Source organism: Lemur catta, chromosome 8 (genome assembly GCF_020740605.2).
Source record: "Lemur catta isolate mLemCat1 chromosome 8, mLemCat1.pri, whole genome shotgun sequence".
NCBI classification, from domain to species: Eukaryota; Metazoa; Chordata; class Mammalia; order Primates; family Lemuridae; genus Lemur; species Lemur catta.
This window is the reverse complement of record NC_059135.1, coordinates 80,024,238-80,037,127: the sequence shown is the minus strand read 5'-3', so window position 1 is coordinate 80,037,127 and position 12,890 is coordinate 80,024,238. Positions and strand designations below refer to the sequence as shown.

Here is a 12,890-nt window from a genome sequence, read left to right as displayed (position 1 = left end):
GCAAACCAAATCAAAAGCCAGCAGAAGAAAAGAAACAACTAAGAAGAGAGCTGAACTAAATGAAATGGAAAAAAAATACAAAGGATCAATGAAACAAAAAGTTTGTTCTTTGAAGAGATAAACAAAATTGATAGAACTCACGCTAGATTAACCAGGCATAGAAGAGACAGGGCCCAAATAAGCTCAATCAGAATTGAAAAAGAAGATATTACAACTGATACAACAGAAATACAAAATATCATCTATGAACACTATGAAAATTCCTACACACATAACCTCAAAAATGTAGAGGAAATGGACAAATTCCTGGAGACACACAACCTCCCAAGACTCAATCAGAAAGAAATAGAACTCCTGAACAGACCAAGAATGAGCAATGAGATTGAAGCAATTATAAAAAATCTTCCAACAATAAAAAGCCCTGGACCAGAAGGATTCATGGCTGAATTCTACCAGACCTACAAAGAAGAGCTGGTATCCATACTGCAGAAATTATTCCTTAACATCTGGAAGGAGGGAATCCTCTCCAACTCATTCTATGAAGCCAGTATCACCTTGATACAAAAGACAGGCAAGGACACAACAAAAAAAGAAAACTACAGACCAGTAAGCCTTATGAATATAGATGCAAAAATACTCAATAAAATTCCAGCAATCCAAATTTAGCAGCACATAAAAAAATAATCCAACATGACCAAGTGGGCTTCATCCCAAGGATGCAAGGATGGTTCAACATACATAAATTAATAAATGTGATTCACCACATAAACAGAAGCAAAAACAAAGACTATATGATTATCTCAATAGATGCAGAAAAAACATTCAACAAAATTCAGCACCGTTTGATGATAAAAACCCCCAACAAACCAGGTATAGAAGAAACTTATCTGAAGATTATAAAAGCCATATATGACAAACCCACAGCCAACATTATACTGAATGGGGAAAAGTTGAAAGTGTTCCCACTAAATACGGGAACAAGACAAGGGTGCCCACTGTCTACCTTCTTCATAATGGAATCAATAATTAGCACAGTAAAATATAGGAACCTAGTTGAAATAAATGTATATAATTCTGCCTTTCCTTTCTAGTCATCTTTATTTAAATTTTAGGGTAAGTGTTTATCTACAGAAAGAGGAATATTGCCTGTGGGCTTAGTCTACTTGTCTCTTTTTTGACTCTGAAGTTCCAGACTCTGAATCCAAATTGCCTGGTTCAAAATCCCAATCCTAGCATTCTGGCTCTGTGAACTTGGCCTACTGATATTCTCACTAAATGTTTGCTACTAGTATTGTTAACATTCTATGTGAGAAATATAAAAGTGCTTTTTACAAAGTTTAGATACAGACTGAGGATGGGCCAAAAGAATTCTATATCCAGGAAGCCCAAATAGAAGATGACACCAAAGTTTTGCTTACCTGTACTCCAACAGGAAAACTTGGTTCTGTGATCACACAATCGTATGGTACCATTGCAGCCTTTTTCATCACTACCATCTTCACAATCTTTCTCTCCATCACAGCGCCACAGATCAGGAATGCAATTTCCATCAGGGTGGCATTGAAATTCATTCCCATTACAACCAGTGGGAGAAAGAATCTCTAAATTTGCAATGAGGAAGAGACAGACAGAGGGAAGGACAGGAGAGAAATTACAATTTTACTTGATGCTAATTTTTTCACTTTATTGTCTTTCTTCAGGCATTATTATGATGTTAGAAAGAATATATTTCAACTTTAGTTATTTAGTAGCTTTAATACACTATAGTATTTTCAATTTTATTTAAAAACACTAATAATTACAGAAAATGATATTGCTTGCCTCTCTCACAATTTCTGAAAGTGCTATCTACATTAGAAAAGAGCAAGTAAGATAATATGTGGATACTCTGTTGTGGTTTTAATTAGTGTCTTAAAAATGAGATCTTTGAAGGGCTTTTCTCTAAGGCACATAAATGAGGTCACACATTCTACTCTTAATGATAAGATTTTGGTTGATTTCCTTACATTTCTGTAGGTAATTTCTTTCAAATTATTGAGAGGCAAATAACCAAAAACTACTTTTTGCCTAACAAAGTCTTTGAAGAATAACATACAAAAACTTGAAAAACAAACAAAAAACCCAGGTAATAAAACTTCCTCAGGATGATATAAGATTTTAATTCTCAAATCAGAACAGATACTTATTTATCAATTAATAATTTCTCCATGATGGATGGGTACACTAAAAGACTAGACTTCACTATACAATTCATTTATATAACAAAAAAACTGTATCTCCTAAATCTACTAAAATTACAAAACAAAGAATTATTGTTTTTACTTTTTTAATTTAATTTTTTTGTATCTTTTTATATCCTAATTTCATCATTGTACATTGTATGTGTGTATCAAAATGTCTTATGTACCCTATAAATATGTACAATTTTTATGTATTAACAAAAATAATCATACAAAAGCCAGACAACATTATTGCCCCAAATCTGGTGATTAAAAATATAGAATAAATTCTGTAGGTAAACAAAAATAAGAGTAAGGAAATATAAATATTTGGATATAGATGTACAGTCTAACAGTTGAATAATATGAGTATAATCAGTTTATTGAAATTTGTATTAATATCTAATATTATGAGACACCATAGTAACCAATGTTTCCAAATACTATTGTAAAATAAAGATTTAATATATATATTTTTAGACCAAAGTTTTAATATTACAAATTTATTGTGCATCTTATGTAGCTATATCCAGCAATTAATCTACAATTTACCTATACCATTAATTAATCTATAAAATTATGATAAATTTGAAGCAGGTTCATTTGAGTTTCCCCTTACTTCTTGTTCTTGGTAGAAATCTATAGTTACATGTTAAGATTAGATTCATTTAGAGTCAAAGCTAATAACACAATAACACTGATATCACAAAAGGAGTTACTTAATCTTTTGAGGCCTTTATTTGTTCAGCTGGAAAATAGAGAGCCTACAGAGTTGTTGTGAGGAATAAATTAGATTTCTGTAAATGATTATTTTAACTACAAAATTTTGTTGTTATTTTATATAATATAAATAGTTAAGTTCTTAATTAAGTTTTTTCTTCAAAGACTTTCAACAACTATAATCTGTCAGGTGATACAATATTATAAAGATAAACTTGACTGTACTTCCTAAATATTCCTAGCACAGTCATGCTGAAATAATAAATAACCAAGACAAAGTGCCCCTGCTGATGCAGGGGTAAAGTTCTGTTGGTAGAAAATAGGAGGTCCAATTCATAGAAAACCTGCAGGACTAACTTTTGAAATTAACCACTACTAAGAACATATATAATAATATCACACTCATTTTATAGAGAAAGGATTGAGTTTTGGTTTGCTTTGAAGCCCCTTCCAAAAACTGAGATTTTATTTTTCTACTTTCTCATTTTCACTTTATTTTGTCTTTATGATTAAACAAAATATTTGGTGTGCACACAAATATCAATAAAGATGGGTTTGTGCACAAGCATAAGATTCTATGGAATGTGATATGGCAATTTTCCACCATATTTAATTTAGTAGGTATAGCCTATAGAGTGTCTTTTACAGAAGTACATCTCTGGGTTCAGCCAACCACATATCAAAAACATTTGAAAAAAAATAAGAAATAACAATAAAACAATAAATAAAACAACAAAAACTATTCACTATAATAACTATTTACATATTTTCACTGTATTAGGTATCATAGGTATCATAGAGATGATTTAAAGCATATGGGAGGATGCGCATAGGTTATATGCAGATACTGAATTTTATAACAGGGACTTGAGAGTTTTCAAATTTTGGTATCCTCAGGGGTCCTGGAACCAAACCCTAGTGGATACTGAGGGCAACTGTATGGTTTACCTACTATAGTAGTAGGGAATTATTTGGAGACTGGTTTCATAAATAAGATATTGTGAAGTTTTTAAAACCAGTATGATTTCAATATTCAAGAAGAAGAAAAGAGACAAATCAAATGGACTTCCACAGCCCATTCAGCTCTGTAGGTAGTTCTATGGTGAAGAGGCCAACGTCTATGCAGCAGTGAAATAGCTTTTGGTTCTTTTTCCTACTACTTAACTTTCCTTGAAAACAAAACTAAACAAACCTTGGCTCAGCTGAATTTTATAACCTATAGTGTGAGCTCAAACAACAACATTTAAAAATTATATTTCAAGTAATTGTCACTGAATGATTTCAAATATTTAATAAAGAACGGAAGGTGTAATCTATTGATTTTTCAACATTCTCTAAAATAAGAGGGGAAGACTGGCAGTTCATATATTGAATCTGTTCTTCAGTATGTTTAATTTGGCAAACACATTATTGGCCTTTAAAAAATCTGATGATTTTCTATAAAACACTAGATTCTCTGGTACCTTGAAAAGTAGGAAGAGTCCTGGGCTGGCATCTTTGCAAAATACCAACTGTTAACTTGCTTTATATGGGGCCACTGTGAATTATATTTGTAGCTCCCTGTTACAAAGATCAAAGCAAATTCTCTGAAGGGAAAGACTATGCTGCTATTGTCTAAGATTTTTTTTATTCCGTTTGCTTTTTCTTTGCTTTGCTTGGTATTGTTTCGTTTATCTATTTGTCTTTCATAAGTGAATACACTCATTTGTTTTTTTTATTCTAAATAATATTTACCTTATAAACTTCAATACAAATGTGATATTTCCTTGAGGATTTTCTTGTTTTCTTCTTCTTCTTCTTAAACTACCCATATCTAAACCTCTGTGTTCTGATGTAACATCTAATAAGGGCACCACAAACAACCAGATTACAGTAACCCAAAAACTAGGGTATACTATGGAGCAGGAAATACAATATAACATTATAAATATTAACATTTAAATGGGGAAATAATTCCTTTAATAATGCTCACACACATCACTAATGTATATCTCCTGGTCTTGGTTATATTATTCTCTCTAACTTGGACTGCATTTCTTTCTATACTTCAACTATTAACGCCCATGATTTCCTTTAAGAGCTACTATCTTGTTTTCCAAAAAAAAAAAAAAAAATCTTGGATTGGGTATTTTCTTCTCAGGTGTGTAGATTCAGGGACTTCATGGGTAGGCTTTAGGGGATTTATAAAATCTCAGATTATACATTATGCTTTGTGTTGACATGTATTTTTTCCCTGTAGAAGAAAGTCAGAGCTTTTCTTGACCCTCAATGTAGACTCTAAAAGGAATGCCAATACCTCGCATTTCCCTGAGTGTTTCTCTATCTTCCATCCTGTGTACCTTTCATGGATATGGTAGCTTATATCGCATCTCATTGTGCTTATGTTTCACATTAATTACATTGGATTTAATTAAAACCCAATGAAAAACGGATCAACCATCTGTTCCTGTTGGTTTTGATTAAAAATGAATAAGTTAACATAACTGCTTATTGAGAGCATCCCATTTTACAGAAACTAATAAATTTTCCTGTAATTATACAGACGATAAGTAGCAGAGATGAGATTTGAACCCATATAATTAAACTTTAGAGCCTGCTCTCTTTATCACTATGCTATTATTAACTTCTTGTACAACTTTTCTCATGCAGAGTCTCAAGAATGAAAGTATAATTACCTCATATTATAATCAGGAAGTATCTAGAAACTTATTTATTTTTTATATTTAAATTACTACTGTTCAGCCTATTTCTTTTCTGATAAAATTTAACATTTGTTTTATTTTGTTAAAAGATCATGGTAAAATTCGGTCTTTTATGAAGATTGATGAATTACAAGTTGCATTAGGCAGTCTAGCTTTCTTGGGATTGTTTCTTCAATTAGTTGCCAACCAGGAAAGAAGAATAAAGATCCACAGAATCAGAAAATGTGGGTAACGGTACCCATGATTACACATTTAGTTAGCAGAAAACAGCCAGAAAATTAGTTTCATCATCTTTTGAGAATATTTGCCTAAATAATTCCTTCATTTGCTCTTTCAAAATATATTTATTGAAACATGCCAGACATGTTTCTACAAACTACAGTAGAGCAGTTCACAAGACAGAAACTTACTATGCTCATAGAACTTACATGCAGGGAAAAGGAAGTATGTAGGCATTTAATAATAATCACATCAAAAAAACTAGCTTAGTCCAGAAAGTAATAAGTGCTATGAAAAAAAATGAATTGAAGTAATCCTATAGAGAGTATAACAGAGAATAATAGATTGCTTATGCTGTGATAACAGATTAAGTATAAAATCACTGTATCTAAAAATAGAAAAAATTAATTATGGCTCATGTTCCATATTCATTGTGGATCAGTGGATGGGCTATTCCCACTGTGGTAATTCAAAGACCCAAACTGATGAATGAATGACCACCTTGAATGTTTATAGTTGCCAGGTGAGAGGGAAAAGAGGGATCTGGATAATCTCATATCAGACTTGAAAGGAAGAGACATCATTTTTGATCCAATTTATTGGCTAAACCTGTCATGTTGGGTGGGGCACCATCATGTTAGTTCCACCCAACCACAAAAGTCTCAGGAATACAATCTTACCACGTGCCTAGAAAAGGGAATAAATGAAACTACACTGTGAATGTCACTGATGACTGCCGTAGGGATTGACTTGGGTATTGGGCACATATTGAAAATGGTGATTATAGAAGATGACATTTGAGATGAGACCAAAATGATGAGAAAAAGTTGGCTTTGCAAACACTGAGACGAAGAACAAACTAGGCAGAGGAAATAGCAAATACAAAATCCCAAAGCAGGAAACACTTTAATTTTTACAGAGAAAAATAAAAAGTGAATGGCAGTGGGTGAGTGAAATGAGATCTGAGAGGTAAGCAGGGCCTGGATCTTGTAGGGATTTACCAAAAACTATAGTGAGATAGTATAGTAAGCTCAATATGTATCTATCTGTTGAGGATTCTGAAACAGAGAAGTGATGGTGATATGATTTAATCTACCCCATTAAAATTTTTGCTGCCTGCTATGTGGAAAAAAATGGATATTATGGGATGTGAGTAGAAGAAGGGAGATTAGATAAATGGCTTTTGCTAGAGTCCCAGTGCAAAATGGAAGGCATATTTTCACTTGGATGGTGGGTATAAAGGTAAATAGGCAATGTATGCAGTTACAAAGCAATGTCATAAGTGCTGTGGTAAAAGAGAGTGATGTGGGAGCACACAGAGGAGAAAACTAGACTGAACTTGGGGATTTCATGTGAGGCATTCTGATGACTGAAAATAAGAAGAGAGTTCTGAATTATAATTAAGAGTCAGGCAGAGAGGAAAGTTAAAGGGAATGAAAAATTTTCTGAGCAACACCAGCAGTATTTGTAAAATTTTGTGTAGTGTGTGAGCAGAGGAGGGGAGAAAGAGAAAGCTAGGAAGATGGGCAAGGCCTAGCTCATGAAAATCCTTATATGCTATGCTAAATTGCTAGAATTTAACCATAAGGGAAATTGGGAGCCACAGAAAGATGTTTCAGCTAGATTCTGATTTGATCATATATGCAATTTTTGTAGATCACTTTGAGAGCTTTTAAATAATAAATAAGTTAAAAAAATCTGTTTTTTCAAATTTCGCAGGATTGGTGTATATGAATCTATTTCATCAGCTTGAACACTTTTCACTAAAGTGTTTAAAGTTTATACTAAAGCCAGGAAGACTATCACACACACACGCATAGTGTTATATACTTTGCCTCTCTACTTGCCATCCTACTCCTTCATGGTAAATTAAAAATATTCCAAATCTATTTCTCCATGTCTAGTAGGTTTGGGTGGGTGTTGATGTTTAGAAATGTTGTCCTCTTCTGCCAGAGACCACAGAAAAAAGCCACGGGGTTTTATTTTTTCTTAACCTTCTTGCCAAATGTAATCAGCTTCTGTTAGCTGTTGTTGATTTTCCTCTGGATGGAGAACTACATTCCTCTGAAGAAACTGGGATGACCATTCCAATCTGAGTACCAGGCCTGTGTGCTTCCCCAGAGTCCCAGTTTTCTAAGCTTCAGGACTTGGCATACAATCTATCTTTGTAACATGGCTTGTCTCAGAAGAGTGTTAAGATGATGACTATTTATATGTATATGCTCATGCTGTTTTACTGTTATGTTTTCATGTTGCTGATGCTGGTTATATTTTTAACTAATGCAACTTTATTGTATTTTTGCCCTGAAGCTGTTTAAACCAAGCATACAATCTGGGAAATCTAATAAATAAATAAATACAGAGCCCTGAAGGAAATGTGGCAACTGATGGTGGAATTTGTCCCAATATTTAAATCAATTCACTGTGACTAAATATTTGCAGTTAGAAGACTAGCAACTATACAGTGACAGAAAAAAAATGTTTTCCTCCTAACGTTAAAAGATAACATGAAAATGAGGATTGAAAAAATTATATTTATACTATATATTTTTTTAATCAGAACACATTTTTTGGTCTACAAAAAATATTAAAGCCCCGTGAGAAAACAGCTAATAATGATGCTGCAAATGCAATGAAATATTTAAGTTGCAAGAGCAATCTCAGGGGGGAAATCCTTTCTTTTTTATTGTTTTAATGCAGTTTATACTTTAACTGTTCATTCATTGTAAAGTGACTTGAAAAGTAAAAAGCAATATAAATTGCATGTGTGCAAAGCTCCCGGTTATAATCACCATGTGTGTCAGTCCCTGCTCTATTACTAGGTTTTCAATTAATCACTATTAACAATTCCTTTACTTATGGAAGCTGTTTGCTCCAGATTTTGTCTCCAGACATTCTTCTCCATCTTTACAGTGCTGAGAATCTTGTCTGGCAGCATATCAACAGCCTCATTCCATTTACCAATCGAATATAGACATGACCTTTGTATGTTGCTGCCTGAGGAAGCCTTAATATACCCTAAAGAATTTCAGATACCCGTTGTTTCTAGAAATCCTCAGGAGACCAAAACTTGTTAAAAGGTACCTCCCATACTTTGGGCTGACTACCCTGAGTTGAGGTTTGAGGTGGTACCCTGTACTGCTCTTCTCCCTGTAATATGGGACAAATTCCCTAGGGGATGCTGCCTACCTGATAGTACTGTGATCTATGTTGTGAATTAACAGTGTATTCAAACCTGGCTTCTTCCCTCTTAAATCAACTTGCTGTCATCCCGTTGGACTTTAATGACTGCCTGCAGGTCATCTGGATTTGCTATGTCTCTTGGTTTATTATTCATACCTCTCTTTCCACCCTCTCACTTCACATACACTCTATGGCATACTTTTTGAGTTTTGCCTTTTATTCCAAAAAACTTCTATCACCCCTTCATGTGTAGCCACCACCAAAGATTATCCTGGCAAGATATTGGATAGAACTATCAACACTCTTTATTAGTACATAAGATTTAGTGATAAATATAGTGAAAAAAGGACCAGATTTCAAATATTTATATGTTTACTGTCTGGGTCAGTTAAAAAAGTTGAATAGAAGGAAATGGAAAAGAATGTGTGGATACCTAAGCACACGTTAAATTGTTTCTAGTGTTGAAAACAGACACTGCAGACATTCAAAAATATATATTGAAACAAAAGTTTCAATTGAGGGTACTATATATATCCCCCTAGTAGGTTAAAGTATTATAAAAGTGAAGTCTACATAAAATATTGGTTTAGTTCATTAAAATTTTAAGTTTTTGTATCTGGACCTCCACCACAAACATTTCATTTAAAATCTAAATATAATGGGAATGATGAACACTTACATTATCTAAATATAAGTGAGCAGATTGTATTAATCTCTTGAATGAGCTATGTAAAGTAATTGAGAATAGTTTTCCATTCATTGTTCAAATCAACCAATTAATGTAACATACATGTTAGATATCAAATATTAAGTAAAAAAAATTGCAATGTGGATATTTTACATTTGGAATTTATGCTTGGCTTACCAACATGCCTAGCTCATAGTAGGCAAACAGTTTCTAGAAAAAAAACTGAAGAAAAGATGATATGATTTAACTTGATCTTTAAATGTAACATAAAACATTATACACCTATGCAAAGAATATGCACAGGTGTATACATATGAGACAACTGTGTGAGTAAGGGATGTAACATATCATTAAACAATGATTCATGATTTATTTCTTCTTCCTTTGGCCCTTTCTTTTCTCCATTATTTTTGCCTTTGTCCTGTATATTTGATATTCTATGAAATATGAATGCAGTATTATTCAGGATCATAGGTCCTTTCAAATGTATGTTTCCATGTATTCTAAATGAGGGGTGAGCAAGCTACAACCTGCAGACAAATTCAGTGTATTACTTGTTTTTGAAAACAAAGCTTTATTAGAACCCTGCCTCACCCATTTGTTGACATGTTGTCTATGGCTGCTTTCATGCTACAACAGCAGTGTTGAGTAATTGCAACAGGCAAAGTCTGAAACATTTACTATCTTATCCTTTACAGAAAAGGTTTGCCAACCCTTGTTCTAAACTATTCTAAATTTTGTTTGTGATTCATAGAACATCCTATTTAAGTACATACATGTAAATAATAATAACAAAAAATAGTGTGCAGGAACATTCTGATATCAGTGAGAAAGACTACAGTATTTAATAATTTAAGTGGATGATTTTTTAAGCACCAAAGTTATTTGTGGAGAGATTTTGGATGAAGATAATGGCAACAAGTTTCCTTGGGCAGGCCAAGCATGTATAAATACTAATATAGACCTTAAACCAATGCCCTAAAAAAAGTGAATTATCTGGTCATTACAGTGCAGGAATATAATATCTAAGTGCAAATTCAGTTGAGGCTTCATATAAATAAGGAAACAAATGCTGATGGAAAAATGGCCTCTGAAGGCAGCTAAATACCAGCTACTTCTCAAGGAAAAGGCAACATAGCATCTCATTACTTATTTCTTTACTCTCACAAAAGCATGGACACTACTCAATTATTGAGGGATGAATTAATTATTTGTAGATTATCCATGCCCTTTGTCTCTATTTTGTTTGTTTATTTCCTGATGAATACCCGAAGTCCTACCATTTCAATAATCATTAACCACAACTTGAGAATGGAGAACAAGAACTTAAAGACTATGGAAATTAATTGACTCCTACTAATTTTTTTTTTCAGTTCTATTAAAAGAGAAGGACAATAGTTTCAGGTTCTTCATTAAAATTAGGTCTTTTTGTTACTTACTGATTTTAGTTATTGATTATATCTTTAACAAAACAAGAGATGTTATTCTGTTTGATGTCAAGGTTCATATCTATTATCTTAACATACATGATAATTTATCTAGGAATAAGTGTGTACCTATTAGCAATTTTTTGCATAGTTAAGGGGAAGATTAATTGGCTTTTTCTTCCTATTTTTATGATCCACATCCTAATATTGCATTTTTTTAAATCATATTTATCAGATTCCTTTTAATTTTCCTGATAAACACATTGCTAGAAACATTATAGATTTTCAAAACAAACTTTGTCATTAATTAATGCAAAAGTCTTAAGTCTTCTTTGGACTTGATATAAAAGTTGTTTGCAACATTAAGGTTAAAATGATCTTTAAAGAGCTATTTTGTTCTAGAAAACAATAAGAGGTTTCCTAGGGGTGAAATTCTTTAATAATTAACACTGTTTGATATCTCAGTATTATCATTTTTTAATGAAAATAAATAAATCTGTGAGAGAATAAAGTTAGATCAGACAATTTGTATTTCACTGAAAAAAGATATTATACTTCTCTAAAATTAGATAGAACTTAATTTGCTTTTAATTTTATTTTTATGAGGAAACAATCCATAGTTTTATTAAAAGTTATAGTCAAAAGACATTAGAAGAGTATATGATTTTGCTGAGTCCATAACATAATTTGCTAATTCTCCCAAATTCAAAGCCAATACTTTATTCTCAATAAAATGTATTTGAGAAATAACAGCAGTTTTTTGTTTATGTGCTTGTTTTAATAAAAATGAATTGAAAGAGGATTCTGAGAAGTTAGTAGAGACGGGAAGCAACAGGAATACGTCTCTCCACACAGATAACAATTGCACTGGCAGAATCTGTCTGATATAACTATTTTGGAACTCGTGTATTAGAAGGCTTGCAACTTCCAGATTAAAGCTCATATGATAAACTGTGAATAGTTTTGGTCAGTTTCAGCTCTTAGCACAATAGCATCTACAAATCTCCCAGCTCCAGTCCCAAGGCAATCAGCCATGTGTTCCTGGAGCAGCTTGCACACAGCTTGTGTGACCCATGGTGTGCAAAAAGGATCTTGTCCTCTGAATCCTGGGGATCTGTGCTTTCATTGTTGATTGCTGTCACTGATCTTAGAGGTGTAGAAAAAGAGGTGGTGGCCATTGTCATCACAACTCTTTCCATGATTGGAAGTCCCTCCCTTTCCAGCTGAAGTGACTTCCAAAGGACTTAAAGGGCCAATGCTCTCTTTTACTACCTTCATTTTTCCTCTTTTCTCCTTTTTGGGGGCAGATATTAAAGACTAGGACTTGCAAACACAACCACATATACAGGGAAAATTAGAAAGTTATGGTGCATGCCCAGGGAAAGGCACAACCTAGGAAAAGATCTGAGAAGACCTTAAGTTTAAACCCCAGGCTAATCTTTGGCATAGAGACAGCCTACAACAATTTAAAAAAAAAAAATCCAAAAAAACTCCAGGGAAGGGGGAAAATCTGATTTCCAGAGTTACATTATTAGATTCAAATTTCCAGTTTTCAACAACAACAACAAAAAAGGAATACAAAGAAACAAGAGAGTAGGCACCATTCAAGGAAAAAAAGCAAACCAAAAAAAACCTGTCCTTGACAAAGACCTAATGACAGATCTACCAGGTAAAGACTTTAAAACAACTGTCTTAGAGAAGACAGCCAAGATAGCAGACTAGAAGCAGCCCA

At 33.0% G+C, this 12,890-nt stretch overlaps 1 protein-coding gene across 1 annotated transcript in view; it reads right to left on the bottom strand.

Moving 5' to 3' along the window:
• LRP1B (LDL receptor related protein 1B) overlaps window positions 1-12,890 on the bottom strand; it is a 1,757,623-nt gene that overhangs the window by 635,388 nt on the left and 1,109,345 nt on the right. Inside the window, exon 21 of the mRNA XM_045559136.1 lies at window positions 1,419-1,601. Within this exon, the coding sequence (XP_045415092.1) occupies window positions 1,419-1,601 (183 nt within the window). The remainder of the gene's footprint in view (window positions 1-1,418; window positions 1,602-12,890) is intronic.